The sequence below is a fragment of the Hippichthys cyanospilos genome, chromosome 10 (assembly GCF_059441005.1).
Source record: "Hippichthys cyanospilos isolate Australia breed blue-spotted pipefish chromosome 10, RoL_Hcya_1.0, whole genome shotgun sequence".
Taxonomy (NCBI): domain Eukaryota; kingdom Metazoa; phylum Chordata; class Actinopteri; order Syngnathiformes; family Syngnathidae; genus Hippichthys; species Hippichthys cyanospilos.
Genome location: NC_142378.1, coordinates 17,486,147 through 17,507,733, shown reverse-complemented (window position 1 = coordinate 17,507,733; position 21,587 = coordinate 17,486,147). Strand labels below are relative to the sequence as shown.

Sequence of the window (21,587 nt, the reverse complement as noted above, 5' to 3'; positions counted from 1 at the left end):
AGGACATGTCAGCATAATTGGAATGCAAACACTGATAAGGCTGTTGAATCCACCAAAAAATTTCAATGTCTACCATCTCAGATGCATTTCTGTGGGCCCCAACACAACCCCTCGTTTATTTTATTTATTTATTTATTTTGGTAAAGAGAAAGAAATTACAGTTTTGATCAAAACATCTGCTACAATGTCGTGGACTAATGTTTCTGTGTGCGTTCATTCACAAGATTGCACACATTCCTATTTCAAGTGGCCTCGGGCTTTAAATGTTAGGCATGTTAAGATTTTTGTGAAATGTGTAAATAAACTTATTTAAATAAATAAAAAAAAACACAACGACAGATCCAAACAAGAGTTGGCTTTAATGATTGTTTGGCTGAAAAATAACATAATACAATGGTAGGACTTGAATTCATATGAGGACACGTTAATAAATATGAATAAATACATAATACACACTGGCACACACACACACACCCAAACACACTTACAGGATCTACTCTTGTATTTTGAGCTTGTATAAGGAAAAGCTGCCTGATGATGAGTGACATACAGTTAAAAAAAAGAAAAAAAAACCTTTGCACAAAAGTGTGTTCATTCCATGCCATTATTTCATCATACTTATGATTTATACCATGAGCAAAAATCAAAACAAAATGTTCATTTCAGGGAACAAAAATACAATGTCATGAAAATAAAGTTATTTTTCTTTTTTTTTTGGTCAAGAACCAAGTCCTTATACTTGAAGTCTAAGGCTATACTATTACAAGAGCAAAGATGCGGCGTGAAAAAAAAACCCCGTCAAATTATTACAACAACAAAAACATATCAATCAATCAGAATTTAATCAGAATAAAGTCCCAGGAGTATAAAAATTTTCCTAGAATTTTGAGAGGAAAATACTATTTGAAAATAATATAGAAAAAAATTTATGAAAAACATCATGCTTTAGTCAATACTCTCCCATCATTTTTACAAAGTAATTCATTGTGAATTTGTGGAAAAAAAAAATCCCAAATGTTTTGTGATACTGAGATTTTTTTGCATTAAAAATAAAACATTTAGAACTTGTTTCTCAAAGAAGCAAAGGCATTTTTTCTGGTAGTATGTCTTTCTTGTTAAAAAAACAGTTTTTTTTTCTTGAGATAAACATTTCATTTTTGGGAATCAATTCTCTTTTATGTCTTTTCAAGTATAACTGTAAAATTAAGTCCTTGAACAACAACCTTTTAAATCTGTGATTTAATTCTGATAGAATTGATTTTTTTCCCTCTTAACATTGTGAATTCAGTAATGTAAACTGACTTTTCCCTCCGAAACTATACAAATGAGTTCCTTGCAGTTCCGCCTTAATGCGCTGTCTTAATTTGTCACTAATTACAATTAACACATCTCTGCGTGAGGGCAAAAAAAAAAAAAAAGACGTGAAAAGATATGCAATATCATGCTAATTGTGATCTAATCATGCCTCTTTTCTAATTTACAATCAGCTCTTTTTATTGCACGAGAAAGGCTTGTGAATGCTTGTTTTCTGCTTGGAGATAAACTTGAATAGAAAGCGCTTGTGCATACTTGTGTTGGCCTGACAACAACGAGTGGCTGGATTGACTTTGGTGGACCTGTGTGTCCGTCAAATGGAGTCGCGCAGCTCGCGGTGATGAAGATAATCCCTCTTTGTTAATTAAACATGCAGAGATTAATTAAAGTGATAGGAGGTGTGTGGGAGTGGCCTGGATTCTTTGGGCCCATTCTCTAGGCCAAGGAGAGAGAAGAGATGGGTTCCTTATAGTTACCTCTTGATTGTGCGCCAGGTGCGTAACGGAGAGTGGAGCTAAACCTTCAGCTGTTCGTCGATTAGCCGACAGAGAATTATGATTTAAATCGTTGGAAAATTGTGGCAGTGTACAGGGGTACCTCAGGATACAACAAAGGCGTTTTTCTGGTAATATGACTTTCTTGTTAATGAAAACAAAAAAAACTACTGTTTTTAACAAAGTGCCATCTTACAAAAAACTCAATACACAAAAAAAAATCGAGAAAGAAAAATTTGGAAAATTAACCCGTCACCAACCGTGAACTAGGTTCTCTAACCTTTCTGACCCTTTTTAGAAAACAAATTTTCCAAGGACCCCCATTGCAAATGTTTGCGGAAACAAAACAAAAACAAATCTTTTAAGCCAAACATTAAGTGCCCTTTTCATTCACCAATAGATTCAATTTGACAACAAGTATATTTGTTACTTTTCAACTATACTGAAGTTTAGAACATAAAATTGCACACTTCCTTATTACAAACCGGGTAAATTTCCAATTATTTAGTCAAAAACGGCATTATATAATAAAGACCTGATTTAGCTTTACTGGCTTCATTGTCTCGTTTGTAGACACAAAACACATTTTGACAAATTTCAAAATTATTACATTTTTAAAAATGTATTAGACTGGTTGAATTGATTGCTTTATTATCGAGTCATGAATACTTTTACATATATATATATATATATACATATATATAATATATATATATACAGTGGTACCTCGGTACTCGACCATAATCCGTTCTGAGGTGGTGGTCGAGCACCGATTTGTTCGAACACCGAAACCATTTTTCCCATAAGAAATAATGGAAAGTATGTGTGCACAAGTAAATGTGCACAAGCAGTACATGATAAAGATAAAGATAAAGATAAATAAAGCATTATAAACCATTTTGTATAATTCACTTACGTTTTGGAGAGTGGTTGATGGCATACAGGAATGGATGTGGAGAGGACGGGAGGGAGTTACTCCTTCCATGATGACGCTAGCTAACTGCGACGCGAGGTACACCGCGTTCATATTTTGCTATAATTTCCTTCTTCGGTTCAATAGTGGTCCTCATTGTTTTCCTCTTTGCCTTCCCCTTATCACTGTCTTTCTTTGGACCCATTATTAAGGGCTAGAGCAACACGAAAAAGTTTAAATCCGGGAAGAAATACTCGAACAAACGTCTTACTCCGCTGGCGGTCTGAGTTGAACTGGCGCTTACCCGCTGGCCGAGAAGGGCCGAGGAGCGCGTTCGGGTCGGCTCGGCTCGGCTCGGCTCGGCTAGTCGAGAACCGAAAATCTGTTCGAGGTCCGATGCATTACCTACTTGAATTTTTTGGTCGAGCACCGATTTGGTCGAGTATAGAGGCAGTCGAGTACCGAGGTACCACTGTATATATATATATATATATATATATATATATATATATATGAAATTAAATTGTCCCTAGGTGTGGTTGGGTGCGTGAAAGGTTGTTTGCCTCCTCCGTCTACTGCCCAAACACAGCTAGGATTAGCACCAGCAAACCTGAGACCCTCGTGAGGATAAGCGGCTCTAGAAGATGGATGGATGGTCTCTACATCCTGAACACTACCCTGCTTCAGCCCATGGACTGGCAAATGATTTTGAACTTTAAGAAACCGTATATTAACGGTTTCTGTCATTTACTTCGTTCTCTTATTGTTTTCTGCCGTTTAGTTTGTACTGTATTGTTTTCTGCCGTTTGCTTTCCTCCTCCTGCACTAAAGCTTTTGGATGTAGTCTGACTCGAAAGGTAAGCTTCCACATTTTTTTTTTGCTTGGCATGAATTTGATCATTTAAAGAAGAAACTTGTCTCAGGATACGAAAAAATCACTACATGAAAGCCCTCCCAGAATGAATTGATTCCGTATCTCGAACTGCATCATGGAACATATCTGTAATGTTTGGTTGATAATTTTGGCACAATAAACAATAATACCAAACATACCTTTTGGCGGGAGGGGCCAGAGGCGGCACCAAAAAACTAAGATTAAGTCAAACAAACAAAAAAAAAGAGCGAGCTGTTAAAGGGTAAACCAAATATCAGTTCCACAACATCATTATTTTGGATGCGGCCCAGTACCTGTTGATCCACTGACCAATAATGGGCCGTGGACCGGTGGTTGACATGGCTGCAATATTGTACTGACTGGTGGAAACAGGTCTTTGTTACCTTATTAACCAAAACCAAACTACCAAGTGATGGAGGGATGCATTTTGGTACATTTCAGAATGTTTAACATTTTAATCAAACTGTGTAGAGTAGTGAAAGCATACTTTTTGGTACCCTATAAGGTGTAACATCCAAACCAAACCATACCACTTGGTGGAAACGGGCTTGAATCTCAGTGAGAGGCTGCTCAAGTGTATTCTTGTCTCTGCTAAGAACCAGACTTTGAAATTAAGTCTCAGGTAAGTAAAAATATACCTGAGGCGGATAAAAAAAAAAAAATAAAAGAAAAATACTGTAGTCAGTGATGTGGACTTAATCTCACGAGCTGAAGCTTTAACTGCTGGATTTAGAGAAATGGGGGAAAAAAAAACAGCAAACTGTCAGGAAACTGGGAGCGAAACGCTTCTTGAATCCTGTCTTTAGGTTTAACTGAGTGAGCATTTATCTTCAACATCTATGCACACACACACTTACACACGCCTTTGCTTCCTTTTCACAGAAACTCTGCAAAACCACCATAGCAGAATGTTCACGCAGAGATACGGCGTCCCGCAAAAAGAAAATTACATGAAGTCAGCGCCATTGTCTAGCGTAACGTATAAAATATTTAGCGGGACGGCACCAATTACTTTCAACTCAACACAAGAACAAAAAGTGGGAAGCCCCTTCAAAGAATTGTGAAGGGGCTTACAGACATCTCACACAGTGGACGCGTCATAGTCATAACAGATGAATCAATTACTGTAAATCCCCATTATATTTGTAGTTTAATTTACAAATGTACCTCTTTGACTCTTTGTCCTGTGCAACCTATTTGCTGAAAATGTCAAAAGATAGTACAAGTCTAAATAGCAAAGTTGTACCTTGTTTGGTACCCAACCCTGGCTCAAATAGCAAATCATTCACCCTTAAATGGTTTATAATCACCTATAAATACCACAAGATGGTGGCAAATGACTTAATTGAGCTCCTCACCTCACATCAACATAGTCTCTCGGGAAAAAAAGTACTATTACACGTGATAATATGTATATATTTTACAGGTCTTTTGCCTCAGCACAAAAACAGACAATTAGTGAATTTTCAGTCTACAACGAGGATAGGTTTCCCGTTAAAGAAAACTAAAACAAAACGTGAAAGCGCTGCAAATATGCGAGCAAACACTGCAAAGTCATTGTTCCATGTATTGTTTGTACTGTATGGTGAAGTGGTACAATCTTAATTGAGAGACAAGCTATAGATGTCAGAGAGGAGCTAAACTTAGCCTGGCTTGTTGCAGCAGTCCTTTTTTTGCCTCCAAATCAAATCAGCTTTCTAACATTTATTTTGAAATGAAATGATGTAAGATGCACTTGAACTGATATTGAGCAATTTTACAGGTGTGAAGAACCTTTACCGCATTTTTCTGCAATTTTCCCGCCTGACAAACGTGATGGACCTGAATCACACACACGAAAACACCCAACAATAAAACTAAGAAAGCCAAGTCAACAAACAAAACATCCAATAAAAACAAAATCAAAACAAAGCGACAAAAGATCCTATTTACAATTTGTACTCAAGCGAGTGAAACGGCAAGAAAATGAAGAGAAAGGGAGCATAAAAAGGGATACAAAGGGGTCGACTATCGTCCCGGCTACTGTCCCGGAGATTCCTATGATACATGGGGAACTTCAGAGTAGGAATGGTCTGTGGAAGGAGGAGGAGTAATAAACAGGAAAGAGAGGAATGAAAGAATGAGAGGAGGACCAGACAAAAAGATAGGACGGTGTTGATTTTGCTCATCTTTTGGTTCAGACGCGGCCTTGCTTAAGGCTCTGGTCGGTGGTGTTTCTGTGGCCGCCGTTCCGGTGGGCATGTCGCTTGTGCTTTCTGCGCTCCCGTCTGCCCTTGTGGTGGTGGTTGTGGTGGTGGCGCCGGTACCGGTGGGCCCGTCGGGCTGCTGGCAAGGAAAGAGGCGCCAAAACCAAAAATTGATCATGAATTAATTAATGCTGTATTTTACAAATACATTGCAATTCATATATTATACAGGAAGATAGTACATGGACGTTTTTCCAATTTTTGTTTTATTTAAAAGTTTTTTTTGTTGTAATTGTCTGGTTATAGTAACACGGTCCCAATTCACCACGAAAAACGAGAGATTACTGTATATATGTTTTGTTTCTGCAAACATTTGCAATGAGGGTCCTTGGAAAATTTCCTGACTCCAAAAAGTTTGAGGACCCCTGGCCTATAGGTCAGATAAAACTTATTTTTGTCTTACACTTCCTCGACAAGCGATATCTACTCAAACGCTTCTTCCTAGGCTGTAGCGCCAAATGTCCTCCCTTGCTCCATCCTGGATGTTGCCGAGAAATAAATGTCGTCTGCTATCAACGATAAGGCCACTATAACTCTGGGCCATAGAGTTAAAGAAGAGATAAAGTGGTACAGGAAAAGCAATATTATTCACTTTTAGACAGAGGCGCTATTATTTTGTGTTTTTTCATCAGTGAAATGACATTCGGGTGGGATTGTTAGGTATGTATCAAGCCTTTATATCTCCTGAAGAGCAATCATTATTATGCTGAAAGGTTAGGAAGTGAAGACTGTCAGCAAGTGTTGTTTAGAAATGTATTTAGGCCAACATTGTTTATTTGGAAAGAAATAAGGTGCATGAAATATGTATCATAGAAATGAATATTTTGACTGCTTCAATGGGATAGACGACTAATTAAAATCAAGTTCCCCACGACATGAAGGAAAGAAAAGAGGCCTAGTACTGCTCTAACCTTGTAAAGTTAAGGTGTGTCATCAAATTTGACACAATGTTTCACCATAATTAATCATAATGTTTAAAATAGCCTGATATGTCCATTTCACTTGACATATATTTTCATGAAAAATAATTAGTAAAACAACAAAGGATTAAAACAAACAACAAGTAAAAACCAAGGATTTTGGGGGATGATCATATCAAATTAGTATTATTAGTATTACTATTCCAGGGTTTCCAGAAATGAAAATTTCAAGGACCCCCTTTGCAAATGTTTGCGGAAACAAAACAAAACAAAAAATATTTCAGCCAAACATGAGTGCCCTTCACTCAGCAACATATTCAATTTGACAACAAGTACATTTCTTTCTTCTCAGCTATACTGTTTAGAAAATAAAAATTGCAAGTGCACGCCTCCCAAAAACAAAAATTTGATGCCAATTATTTAGTCAAAAACAGCATTGGCTTTGCTGACTACATCGCCTCGTTAGCAAGGAAGTGTAGATACAAAACGCACTGACAAATTTAAACATTGTTATATTTTTAAAATATATATCAAAATGGTTGAATTGTTTGCTTTATTGAAGCGTCATGAAGACTTTTACAATTTAACATAAAATAAAATGAAATGATCACAAACATATGCATATTTTTTTTATCAATAACCCAATGTTCTGTCTTTCTGAGATGTGAGAATGGCCTCTATCTACAGTAGGTAGACAGACAGCGCACTGTCAATGCGCTATCAACAGCTGCCAGAGGCGGCGCCCAAAAACAAAGACAAGCCAAACAAGGCACAACTGTGACTGTTAAAAGATGAACTAAATCAGTTCCAAAACATCCAAATTATTTCCTGGGTCTCCTGCAGTCATGTCAAGGACCCAAGGGGTTCTGCGGACCCCACTTTGAGAACCACTGAGCTCATCAAAGGTAGATAGGAAAAAGTTTCGTTTCTTCAAATATGTTTGAGTACAATAATGTTTTTAAGCATGACGTGTTTCAAGAAAGACTGTTCAACTTCCCAGGAAAAGCCGTGGGTGGTCCAACCACAGTAATATTTTTTTTTTTTTGCTAAAAAATAATAACAGAAGTTCTGGCGAGGCTGAAGCACCATTTTATGTACCGGCATACACAAGCAAATTAAAAGCAGAAGCACAAAATGTTCGGAAAAATCACAAGAAATGGTAGTTATTTGATATCTCTGTGGGGGAAAAAAAACTCACATTTTGTGCAGATGATTTTTGGTTCGTCCCACTTGCCGTTGGCGCGGCACTTTGCTGTTGGTACGTGGCGCTGTTGGAAGCCATCGGCACACTGGTAGCGCACAGTGGAGTGGATGTCATAGTGAGAGCGCTTTCGGCCGACCACGAAGGCATTTTCAACATGAGGAGGAGGTCCGCACAACACTGGAGAATCATAAACAGGAACAACATTGAGAGCCACACCCACTGCGACCACTCATTTCAATACATGGTTAGGAGTCATACTCAAGGTCCTAACCTTCTTTACTCACATTTTCTTTGGATAGAGAAGTCTTTATCTACTGTGCATACAATAGGTCATCCATGAATGAATGTTTCAGTTTTAGAAGTGTCTCCTAGTTTTAGTGCTTAGAATTCTTATCAATGCTTCTTTTGCATGAAGAAATCTCGGGTTTCAGAGTTCAAGCTTTGACGTCCACCCACTGATACTGGCATCCTCAATTCCCTTGACTGTAGAAGCCTAGACATTGTTTATAATCAAGTGGTTTTACATGCGATGAGACTTGATTTTCACTTCAGAAACTTCAGAAAGAAAAGAGCAGGAGCCTTGGAGTAGAACTAGAGTGACAAGTTGCCCCCCGCTTTAACTGGGGCAGTCCCCGTTGCGAAGCCTTGTGTTGCGATTTCCAGTAGATTTCACCAACACCGTTTTTTTTCTCTTTTTTATGTATATCCCATCAAACAATATTTTTTTTTATAGTCATGTCGGCAAGCCAATGGTCACACAATTCTCATAGCAATTAATACGATGAACTAGTGATGTTACGAGATGCCGTGGCTTCGACGCGTGGGAGTGGGTGTTTCTGTGAAGCGTGTGTCAAGGCTTGATTATTTGGGGGATGAGATTTTGGCAAATTTTGCAATATAAAATAATGCCTAAAGTAAATTTTACAATTTCAATTTTTTTTAAAGAGTAGACTGCAAAAAATTAAGGATATAAGTGTGCAAATGTAAATAAGGAGAGGCACTTTATCACAGGCCATGTTTGAGCTGCAGCTCAGCTCGTTTAACAAAATGCATGAATCTCATCTTAGCTGCGGCGGTTGGTGTACTTTTTTTTATTTTGCAATGTTTACAAATCATTTTTATATGAGTATGTTTTACCATTCATTTCTGCAACTGGAAAACCAAAATATTGCCATATAAGAGATCTGAAAGTTTAATATAAAACTATAAAAAGTCATTTTTTTAAATGAATGAGCAACAGTAGACCCACAGAAGATACATTTGACTCAGCCTGGTATGTTGAAAAGTGATCATGATCATCAAGTGATCATGTGTTGTGCCAATTGATTTTCAATTTCATGAGCAAGATGTTGCAACAGCCAAAGAAAAAGAAAACCAAAAACCAGAAAAAAGAAATGTTGCATAAAACAATCGATCGCTGTCTGGCTTAGTCAACACAAACTTGTTCGGCACAAGACTCAAGGTGCATTCATAGACTACTCACATAGTAGGACGTCTCATAGATCTGTGGAAATGTTCATTCAAGGCACCTAATGCGTACGTTTGTGAGCAGACTGTCGGGGGTATGTGGGAACATTTTGTAATTTGTTTGAAAAACCAAAATCAGAACACCTGCATGCAAATTCAGGTTGCCAGGGGTAATGGTGTTTAAATTGTCCTACAGTAACATAACACCAGGCAGAAACTGTTGCATAATGGCGAGCGCATTAACCTGTTTAGCACTATTGAACTGTCACCCAAAATAACATTTTGCACAAGCTAAAGTAATAACACCAACACTGGTCACCAGATTGACTAGTGGTTAAATTTATTATAAACAGTTCCTGTTGAGAAATAATGACCTGTTTCAAATACAGCTAAACTGTAGTTTACTGCATTTTAATTTTGAAACTCTTGTGACTGAGTAGGACACTAATCATTAAGGGTATTTTCTCACTTTAAGGTAGTGACTTTGTATCAGTATCTTCCTAATTTATGGTCTACAACCGTCCTTGTCTGAAAACCTCATTAAGAAACGTTGCAAGGGGAAAACAATAAGTCTGATTGAATGTGTAGTTGAACATTTATAGTTTGAATGTGTTGCAGAAAGAAAGGGCAGGATGGCTCACCCACATGAGACGCGTATAAAATTCTGAAGGGTTGGCTTTCCATAAACCTCACCTTGGTGCACTGCTGAAAGATTTCTAACAGTGCGGGGAAAGAGAAAAGTATTGAGGTGAGGATAAGGGAAAATGTCATTAAAATGACTTATGACGGTACTTGTATAATAGAGAATATGGCCCGAAGGAGGAAGCGCATCTCACTGTAACTTGATTTCTTACTGAAGGATCATAACAATTTATTTTCTAAAATACTCAGAGGGCTCCGCTTGATCTTTGCAGGCGCGCCAGACGCTCTCTAGACAGGCTCACTTGTTTAAAACTGCGCCTTAGCGGAACTTATGCTAAACAAGAAAACCACTTAATGGTACATTTGAGATATTTGTTCCTATTCATGCTGCTTTGACACGCACTACGAACGGAGCTCTCATTCTTTTTGTGACCCTGACCGTGATAACATCACAATTCTGACAGCAGCAGTGACAACAAACACTCTTGCTTTCACTAAGTAATACTTCTTTCCCAGTGTACACGAACAAACCAAAAGTGATATCATCAGTTGTCTTATCAGTATCTTGTTGCTATGATACAAGTGCGCTTCGCAAAAGGTGGCTACATTTTTCATGAAATATCAGATTATTTTTCCCATCTTTGCTTGTGCTGAGGTGATGCAGCTGTCATGTTAGACAATATCACTCCAAAAAACTTGACATGAATTATAATTGTATTTAGTTGTTTCTTTGCATTTCTTGCAATGGTTTTGTACGTTGTCGTTGCTGCTATTGCTATTGCCTATCCCAGCTGACTTTGGACAGTAGAAGGAGTACACACTGAAATGGTTGCCAGCCAATCATATGGACCACAGAGATATGAACAATCATTCAGACTCACAAAAACATCCAAAGTTCAATTTGGAGTGTCCAATATATCTACCATGCATGTATTTGGGAATGTGGGAGGGAACTGAAATACCTGGGGAAACCCCACACAGGCACAGAAAGATCACGCAAACTTCATATAGGAAGACCGTAATCAAAATTTTGATTAAACATAAAAGATTAATGTATCTGTGTTCACAAAGCGCTACAAAAATCCACAATATTTCATTCAGAAGCTGGACAGGTACACTTTCCTAAAAAATATTTAAAACAATGAAATAAATAGACAACCCATGGTTCTGTTTCCTAGTGACCGATGGAGAATGTGTCCTTGGAGCACCGAACTAGACGAGGCTCAGCATGGAGCCGGTGAGCACCAACGTTAATTCAGCATGTTGCAGTATGCGGAAGCAAAGAGAACCTTTGCAGGAAGATGAAAAAGTCTCTGTGGTTGTAAGAGACTGTAGGCAGGGTGTGAACAGAATGTTGCGTACTGGTGACCAGATGTAACAGCTTGACCCGAACTTCCTTTCACAGAAATCCAACCCTTTGGAGATTTTAACCATATGACTATGTTAATTTCTCACCCTAAACACCTCAAAGTGTTATTTTCCTTCATTGACGAATTTCTTGCTTACTCTGTGCTCTCAACCCTATATAGCCCATGCAGGAGTAAATACACACCCAGCCACCTTATACGCGGATACATTCACATTGCTTTTCTTTCGGTTTCATTCCGGGGTTGGGGGAGGAGAGATTTTGCACTGAGTTGGCCAAGTAGTTTCATTTACTGTATTAGTTGCAAAGTTTTATTCCTGGTTACAAACACAGCCACCAAAAACACTCATATTTCACAGAAAATCGAATTTCCAATGCGCATACGCTTACAGTATATTTGACTGTGGAAAGCGTAAAATACCATGATACAGGTCTTTCAAGTAAGGTAAATGGCTAACAAGCAGTCACTTTTAAGGGAGACATTTCATATGTTTTCTATTATCTATAGCGTGGGCCTATCCCAGATGAATTTGGCATATGTAGACACAGATTTACATGAAAATGACAGACTCACATTCAATACGCTGCCGTGTTGTGTTCTTCTTCTCACCTGTTCCCTTTTTGCAGACGTAAGGCAGGTTGTAGTTGCACGGCACATCATTCCATTTGCCATTTTCGTGAGCAATCATCACCACGCAGTCCTCACCTCCCGCAAAAAAGTTGTCAGGCTGGTTTGAGCGCCAGTTCTCATATTGCTGTACATAAATAAATGATATGAGACCCGTTTGTAGAAATTGCTTTGATTTTGCACATTAATTGACAACATAGACAGTGATTCCCACTCATGCTGTGGCACAGTAGTGTGAATTAAGTATGCTGTGGAATATTATCTCATTTAATGTGATTAGACTGAATATAATTATTTCCTACAATCCAAATGACGTTAATATATGTATTCCAAATCAACATATAATTGGCACACATTGACAAATTACAGTAATAGTATAATAACAAGAACACATTCCTTGAAATAATTAAATAAATCCTGCTCTCCCCTACAGAAAAACAACATTGAGTTAGAACCTAATTCTCGAAGGGCTTTTGTTTAACCTATGTTTAAGTTACACTAATGAATTCCCAATACTACTTGAGTTGATTGCATGTGTTAATAATAGAAAAGAGCTCACCAGATCCATCTTGTCGGTCCACTGAAAGTCATCTTCCACTGTGCGATCATTTAAGCCAATCCAGGTGTTGTCATGACTGATACCTGAGCACCGAAACATAAAGATGGACCATAAGTGTTATTTATCCATTTTTTATATGTAGCTTGTCCTCATTATTAGTGTGAGTTATAGCCTATCACAGCCGACTTGGGAAAACCAGGTCAAAAACCCCTCACGGGTTACATGGCGAAAACAAGTAGCTCTACTCACATTGACAAGACTTGCATGGGTAGAACATGCAAACTTCACGAGGAAAGCTCAACTTAGAATTCAAGTTTTATTGTCATATGCATCATAATAAAAGTAACGATGAAATTCTTATTCTGTTCACTTCCACAAACCGACAACATTCCATTATCGAGCAAATAATAAAGTAGGCAAAAAAAAACCCAAACAACGAAAAACAGTAGTAAAGCAATAAGGGCTGTAATAATGAACCACTAATAAATGAATAGACCTACATACTGAGCATATTATGGAGTAGATGGAGTGGAAGAAACTTTATATGTATGAGGATGATAGTGCATGATAGAACCTCAGCAGTGAGGTAAATGTTTTCTTCACCAGCCTGCTATACCGTTTAAGCTTATTTAAAATCACTATAATTACAGATATGCTGTCATTCCCCTGGTAAATACAGAGTATCCGCATTTTTAAGACTTTTAAAGGCCACTTTCATCAAATTTACGATGACAGTGAGCAGGTGAGATTGAATCTTAAAATAATTTCAGTAATTTTAACCTGCGCAGAATTTTATATAGCCTTTTTATTTAATGCTCTTTTTATTTTATTGAGGACACTTTTCATCTTGAATATACTTGGCATCTGTCCCTAAAGCACATTTGGGCTTTTACTGTGAAAGGTGTGATGAAAAACGGACATTGAATTCCTTCCTCATATACAGGCAAGTAGCAGCATGTAATAATCCAAACTTTCTAAGTCCACTTTATTTCAAGAAATCACACTTCTTCTTTATGTTCACATATATAAAGTAACTAGCTGCACAAATTGCTTGAGGAATTTTTAAAACGGATTACAGAATTAAATGCCATCTTTTCAATGATAAGTCATTTGATAAGTAAAATGGCTGCTAGTATTTGTGCATGGTTTATACTACACAAGAAAATACATCGGCCTCCCACGTCAATCCTTCCCATCCCACATTTACCATTACAGGTATGATCATAACCTCCAAAAATGTAACCTCAAAACTATAAGATGTAGTCATTGTCACTTTGACCAATGAGAAACTATTTTGTTGATGCTGGACTTCACTGGGTTCACTCACATTTTGCCTAAAACACAGCAATGAATATAGTATGGCACAACATCCTCCAAAGGCAACTTCTCCAAACCATTCACGGACAGTTTGGTGAGGAAAGCATTTCATATTCCAGCATCTTACCATGAAGCAATCGTGATAGCTATGGGGCTCAGAAAAAAAATAAAAATCAACAATGTGATTGACAGAATGCCAGGGTGAAAAGCAGAGGTCTTTAAAAAGAAGGGGCAAAACTGCAAATGTTTACTCTTTGCATTCATTTCATTTAATTGTCAATAAAAGCCTTTGACACTTTTGAAATTCTTGTAATTATACTTCTACCACGTTAGTAACATCTAACAAAAAGATATAAAAACACTGAAGTAGCAAACTGTGAAAGCCGATATTTGTGTCATTCTCAAAACCTTTGGCCACGACTGTATTGTAACGCCCTTGTTGCCTCTGTTTTGTGGTGGCACCAGAGTTATTGCATCATCTAGCATAAATTTGCCACTAGTAGTGCTTAATGGCCCCATTTGGCTAGTGAGATCAGATTACTTTTCAAAAAATGTTAATAGATGTAAACGACTTGGCACACTTTGTTGCTGACAGACGGACACAGTTGCCATTCCTACTCATCACTTTTTAACATGCCAGGCAGACTCAAATCCATCCGTCCGTCCATCCATCAATCTATTTCCGATAGCCGCTTATCCTCACAAGGGTTGCAGGCTTGCTGGTGCCTATCCCAGCTGACATTGGGCAGTAGGCAGGGGTCCACCCTCAATTGGTTGCCAGCCAATCGCTGGCAGACTCAAACGTGGAACATCATTCTCGTGGTTCTGACGTCACTTCGCCTTACAGACCGAAATATTTCCGGGAAGCTTTCTTTCAAATCTCACTAATTTTAGAGAGGAAAGTAGTGTGCTGCAAAGCACAGTTTACATTTACCGTTAAGTTAAAAGTTTGTTAGAATTTTTAGTAGGATATCTGAATATCAACATACTGGATAGCTGCAGCCCTACAAGAAAAATACAAGCTTGAAGGCTAGAAAGCCATCACGCAGCATTAGCATAGTGCTAATCCCCTCAGTGTGATGACTTTTTGTTTATGAGTGAAAGCAAAAATGTCAGCGGCGACGTTCCGTGCGGGAAGAAGGTTAATCCCATTGTGTGGCGTCTCCACATCACGCTGCTTCTGATTAGCATCATCAGCCGCCACATTAAGCTTCCTAATGACGATGATCTTCTTATTGCGGAGGTGGAGATATCTAGTCTTGAGGCGATTAAATTCTCTTTATTTTGTTGTTCGTATGCAGAAGGAACAGATAGGGAGTTTGGGGTACGATAAATGTGGGCCTTTTTTTCAGTTTTGAAACGGAGGGAAAAATGTGATGTTTTTGCTCAAATTGTGAACACACTATCCAATCGATTTGCTTTGCACAAAAGAAATCCGCTCACCTGGTTCCAGACAAATCACACTGACACAGAACATGGCAGTAGATTATACGCTTTGCCACACATGCTTATATCAGCAACTGAGTTGCCGTGAACACACTCCTTGAGATGTATATTTGGGAATTGCAAAAGATGGGAACATGAAAAAAGCAGATGGACAATATAGTGTCTATAGAATTGAAGACATTTCATAATGTTAAGAGAGCAGGTGTCAGTCATTGTTAGAATTTCTAAGACAGAGGTGCCAAACTCAAGGCCCGGGGGCCAGATCCGGCCCGCCAAATCATTTGATGTGGCCTGCGAAATGTTGATTTGACTTCAAGTTTCTGGCTAAAATACCAAACTTGCAAGTTTTCTTCAACTTCGACTTTTAAAATTCAAATTGGGGTCCTCGGGGTCTGTGGCCTGACTTCAGGGGTAATGTGAATTAATTCCCAAGTCGGCCAGACCAAGCGTTACCTGAAAAGGCAACCCAGCCAGCTGATTTTGAGCATTTTGATGCATCTTTAAAGGCCCACACAGTATTGTAAAGATTGGATTCTTTTCTTTACCTTCAAAAAGAGAGTAAGATTCTTCCTTAATTAGTTTTTTTAGTAATCGCTGTTTGAAAATAGGTCATTTGAGTGACACCAAGCTATTTTGTGAAAAGATACGTTTTCTGCACAACAGTGACTTTGACACAAACATTTCAACAATGCTTCCCTTTGATAAAACATGAACAAAAACAATGAAAATGTGTTTTTGATGGCAATTTCTTTTTTTTTTTCAATGAAGGCTCGTTGGATGGTTTTGTTTTTAACTTCAGTCATTGTAGATAGCACAATTTCCTTTTCTGCTCATTTTAGGCTGATTAATCGGGATTTTTAACAACCCTGTTTGGGTTTACAGTCATTCAATGAGAAAAAATTGAGTATTAGAAAGACAAAAAGACCATCAATGACTTTTTAAAACCAAAACAACAACAAAAAAAACGGTACATGTTAAAAGAAATAAATTAATGTACATTGTGTGTTTATAGTTATATACCCTTGGAATAAAAATAAAGAGTGCACATATACAATACATGTTTTTTTTTAAATTTACGTCCGAGACAAAGATTTGCTATAGTGAAAAGTCCCCTGATGTGAAGAATTTCTGGCTGCAAACATGATTTCGTTGTAGAGGAATTCTACTATTCTCAATCAGTTGCCGATCAATGCTGCACTGTAAAAATTGGGGACCATTGTACCAAAGCTTTACCATTTTTCTTTTAATAAGGATGCTCCAGCAAAATGATGAATCTGCATGCTCCTCTTTGCTATTGTGTTAAATATCATCAGTCATGCAAGTATTTTATATGTTGACGTCTACTAATTATATTTGATTGCTGGATGCTGTTTCACTTTGGCATGCAGAAGAGCGCAGTGCCAACTGGCCACATTAGATTCCGCTCACTAGTCTGGTCCTGATAACTCAGTGACATTTAGAGGGCACCGTCATTTGAAAGCAGCCCAACAACCCGGGAATGCAAAGCAGCTTTTGGGCAAACTTATTTTCCTCATTTCAACTCTCCTGCTCACCTCCGATGAAGTTCTGCTCGGCCGCGCTGTGGATGCTGGCCAGGTGGCCGCTGTGCTGCCTGCAGTCTTTCTCGGCATCTTCCCACGTGTGCCGTCGGCTGAAGTAGCGGTAGCAGTGGCCGTGGAACTTCCGCCACGCGTGCTCGCAGCCTTCCGTGTCTGCCAGCGGCACAAGGGGACACACAACAGGAAATTGTTGAAAACTTACTATTGCTATCATATTAACAAGGTTTGGCGGCAAACTGAAAATCAATAATCACTAGAAGATGGAAGATATTCTGCTATACGGTTTTTCTTCCTCTCTAGTATTCTGCATTTAACATGTCTGCCAGGCTGGCTGAACATAATATGTTTGAAAACCCAAAGTTCATATATTAAAAAAAATACAAACTAAGGAATAAAATATATCCACCAAAATAATTAATCACTGCCTATAACAATGAAAAACGTTACACATAGCATAACAAAAGTTCAATTGCATACACACATGCACACGAATAAAAAAGTATACCCAAAATATGAAGAAAAATATATAAATACATACCCACCAAAATAATTTATGACTGCACATAATAAAAAAGCTACACATTGCATAAAAAACTTGATTTGTGTACATACATACATGTGAATAAAATTGTTGAACAATAATATGAACAAAAATTAACAACTGTATATTAAAAATAATGCATCAATAATTAAAAAAAACATTACATGGTTAAATGTTCAAATAAAGCAGTGCTTCTCAAACAGTGGCGCAGCCCCCCTGGAGGGGCTCGAAATGATAACCCCAATATAGTCCACCCAAAATATGAATAAAAATAAACAACCATGTAAAAAGGCATAAAATAAAAAATAGAATACTGTATACACAACATTACTGTACTTAGTAAAATGTTCAAATAAAGTAATATATTAATAAATCGATACAAAAACAAAAATCATAGAAACATCAAAACTATGAAAAATAAAAGTAACCAATGAAATAAAATAAAATCTAAACTATGCATACTATAAATAAAAATAAGTTAAAAGATTATAAAAAAAATCATATATTAACAAACAATAAAATAAAATACAAGGATGGCTGGATGGGAAAACAACAGGAACTACAAAATGAAATATTAAGAACAATTAAGCAATCAGAAACATAATGAAAAATGATATTTGAATATAAGTAGCAACATAAAAACAGTAATAAATTACAAAACATTAAAAAAACAGTAGTAAATTAATACAGTAAAAATTACATTACTAAAACACATTCAAACATAATGAAATGACATGTTAAGACAATAAAACAAAAGTGTATGAGGCAAGAAAATCATAAAAAATAGAAACGGTAGAAAATACATAGATAAATAAAATAATTATTAGCAAAGACACTGCCTTATTTCCACCACTTTTAAATCATTTTGGAATTATTCAATAAGTGTCAGTGACAACATATATTTTTTTCCATCAAATGTCCCACATTATACAAAAATATCGATTAGAGCTGCCTCAGGAGGTCTTTTGTTTGCTCTTTTTACTTCCAGCTTGACGTGGAGGCAACCTGCCGTGAGGTGGGCAGGTCCAACAAAACGCCTTTGATCCTTTCAATGACAACATCGCTTGAAGTGTGCAGCTCAGGTTGGCTCATTAAGACCTTGGCTTCCCATCCCCACTTAGATCAGATGCACATGCGTGCGTATAGCTCTCCAAATCTGATGCACGGGCTGTACAAGTCAAATTTCTGCGCTCCTCACAGCTTGAGGAATGCCTCCGCTTTCTGGGCCGACAAATCCGAAGCGACACCGGTAAATTGAGAACTGCAAATGGGGTCCGTATGCGGCCCTGCTTTGTATGCAGAGATATGCAGTTTGGGCGAGGGCAGGACAGAATACAAGAACAGTATTCAATTCCTCGCAGAGTTCATGTGCAATTGAGACCTTATGGGCTTGCTTTTCAGACTTTCAAATGCAGGTGGTCCATTTGCAGGATTTTCCAAAGCAGTGCAAAGTAGATCAAAAACATTTACTGGGACATTACAGGTGTGTGGCTTAAGCTTCAGATCAGCTGTGTGGTAAACGCAGCAAATCTGAATGCCGGGCAAACCTCATGCAGCCAAAATGCTATAATCGATGTGCATGAGGTGATATAAAATGTTCAAATGCAAATGTTTATGTGATATACAAATGATGACGGTATGATGGCGGACTGTTTAGCACATCTGCCTCACAGTACAGAGTTTGTACCTGTGGGGCGTTTGCATGTTTGCGTGTTGCATGTTTTTTTTTTTCTCTAGGTACTCAGGTTTCCCCCAGTTTTCCGCAAAGTTTATGACATTCCCACCTTACTGTATGTTTTTTTCACTTTATGACGTGGACCGCAATGTTTTTTGTCCCTCTTTTTTGACAGTTTTTTTGCATTGCATCAAAAACAACAACTCAAACATAAGGCAGTATGTGCGTGTGCCTGACTCTGTGAGTTGCTCATACGTCACTGCACGGGTCACTAACTACGTCACTACAATGCCGGTCTGCTATTCGTTGCCACGACTGCTATTGGGTGCCACGACTCTCTAAGATAATGGTCTGCCATTGGTCGGCATCACGGAGTCACTAAGATGCTGGTCTGCTATTGTTCGGAGTAACGGTTTCAAGATGGCGTCATTTCAAAGATTTGTTCTCATGTGAGTGCTTATAATATCGCATTTATTATGCATTTTAGTGCTTAATTCAAACTTCGATTGGTTAGCCATGGGTCCCAAGATTGCAAATGATGTTAAAGAGAGAAGTAAGAAGATGATTAGTATGGAAATGAAGCTGGAGCTAATCAAGAAATACAAAGAAGGCTAGACTAGGCTAGGCTACATGTATATTATATATATAAGTAGCACTTATTTTGTTATCAATTTTTAATATGTATATACAATTTTGATGTTTTTACCTGGGGTTTTACATGCATTAGCTAATTACCATAGGTTTCTATTGCATGCCATACGACAATTTTGCCTTACGATTCCAACCCCGGAACGGCATAATATCGTATGGTGGGTGTTTACTCTACAATCAAACTGTAATTAAATGAGAGCAATCACACACCTGCCAGCATGTATCGGCTGTTTGCTTTTTTTTTTCATTAAAAAATGCCATGTTGAGAATAATGTACTAATAGCACTGCATTTCACTGGAATGATGTTAGCTGTGACTCCTCCCTCTGTGCTGCTGCCCTCCCTCTTGCAGCTCTGCCAGCCTGCACTCGTCACCAATATTACAAATATGGGTTCTAATTTTGTCTTGTCTAACACTGATCACAAAAAAAAGAACCTTAGAAGTGACCTTTTGTGTTTCTGATTGGTTGTTTTTTCTCTGACTTGATGGTGTATACTATATCAAATCAAAGGCATAAGATGGAGACAGAGATGGCTGCTTTCTTTTTTCACCATTCAAAATGAATATTTACCATTGTTCATACACTGTTTTAACAATGACCCTTTTTTTCTTAAAAGTACCTCTGGACTCTGATCCTCTGGGGGCCTGTTTAGGCAGCAAAATAGATGGGCATCAATAGTTCACACATTTCTCCACAAGTCCAAATAGCAGCCAATGCAAGCAAATACAGCAAGAAGACAGGAAACAGAGTGTAAAGAAAAAAATAGTCAAGAAAAGAGGAAAAGGAAGATCAAGCAGCATGTTTCCTTCCCCCTCAGATCTCCGGCTTGGTCTCTGCTGATTTCTTTGCGCGCTCGCTGACAAGAAGCTGCCTCAGAGCTCCACATCACATCAACCTCTTCAAATATTTAGACATTATTCAACTTGTCTTCCTTTTTTTTTTAAACGTCTTCTCTCTTCTCTGTGACACTGTGAGGAGCCAGCTTATCATTAACAATCACACAAAATTTAAGTGACAAAAAAGACTGATGGGGCCATTTAAAGACACCGCTTGAATGAAATTTTGCTCTAATAGAAGAAGCAGTGCAAGGTTGTGTGTATGTGTGTGTGTGTTTGTGCATGACTGCCTGGGTGTATGTCAGCAAACTGCAGATCAGTGGTCTATATGAATGTTTTATGTTTATGTTATATTTTCACATTTTTAAGTTTCTACTAGTAGATGATATCATTTTACTTAAACAAGACAAACAGTAATATGAATTTGGTTCACAATTTAAAAGTCTCCTGGCGGCCATAGACTTTCCTGATTGCTATAGCAACATTTCTTCAAAACAAAGTTGCAGGCGACAAATGACTGACTTTATGATGTCATTGAAAACTCAATGCTTGTGCAAACACACCACTGGCTAATTTAATGGTATCCTCTCACCCATAAAGCACGAGTCCATAAAGATTTAATAAAGATTTAATGAGATTTCCACGAGTGTGGACACTACTCAGGATGCTAGACTATGACCACTTTGGGTGCCCAGGCACCCTAGTTTTTCACCCCCGCCCAAAAAAAAACCACGGTTACGATGTGGCTTGGCCTTTTTGATGGGTTGACAAGAGAAGGTATTAACGACTCCCATTACCTCTATACCAAATATCTTATATACGCTTGAGTCCACTTTTTGAGGGCATTGTTGCGTCTGTATATGAAGGCGTGCCAGGTTAAAATTTAGTAATGAAAGCAGTAAGTTCTGAGAGG

The 21,587-nt window shown here is 37.9% G+C and overlaps 1 protein-coding gene across 2 annotated transcripts in view; it reads right to left on the bottom strand.

Moving 5' to 3' along the window:
• Positions 1-340: 340 nt before the first annotated feature.
• The window catches only part of ncanb (neurocan b), a 156,498-nt gene continuing 135,251 nt past the window's right edge, over positions 341-21,587 (bottom strand). The window contains exons 12-16 of one of the 2 annotated variants that reach the window (XM_088426064.1): positions 16,965-17,123; positions 12,649-12,731; positions 12,072-12,216; positions 7,981-8,163; positions 341-5,941 (exon numbers count right to left, since the gene is read on the bottom strand). In XM_088426064.1, the coding sequence (XP_088282190.1) occupies positions 5,793-5,941; positions 7,981-8,163; positions 12,072-12,216; positions 12,649-12,731; positions 16,965-17,123 (719 nt within the window). In that variant the 3' untranslated portion in view covers positions 341-5,792. The remainder of the gene's footprint in view (positions 5,942-7,980; positions 8,164-12,071; positions 12,217-12,648; positions 12,732-16,964; positions 17,124-21,587) is intronic. The other variant, XM_088426065.1, reaches the window with a different exon arrangement.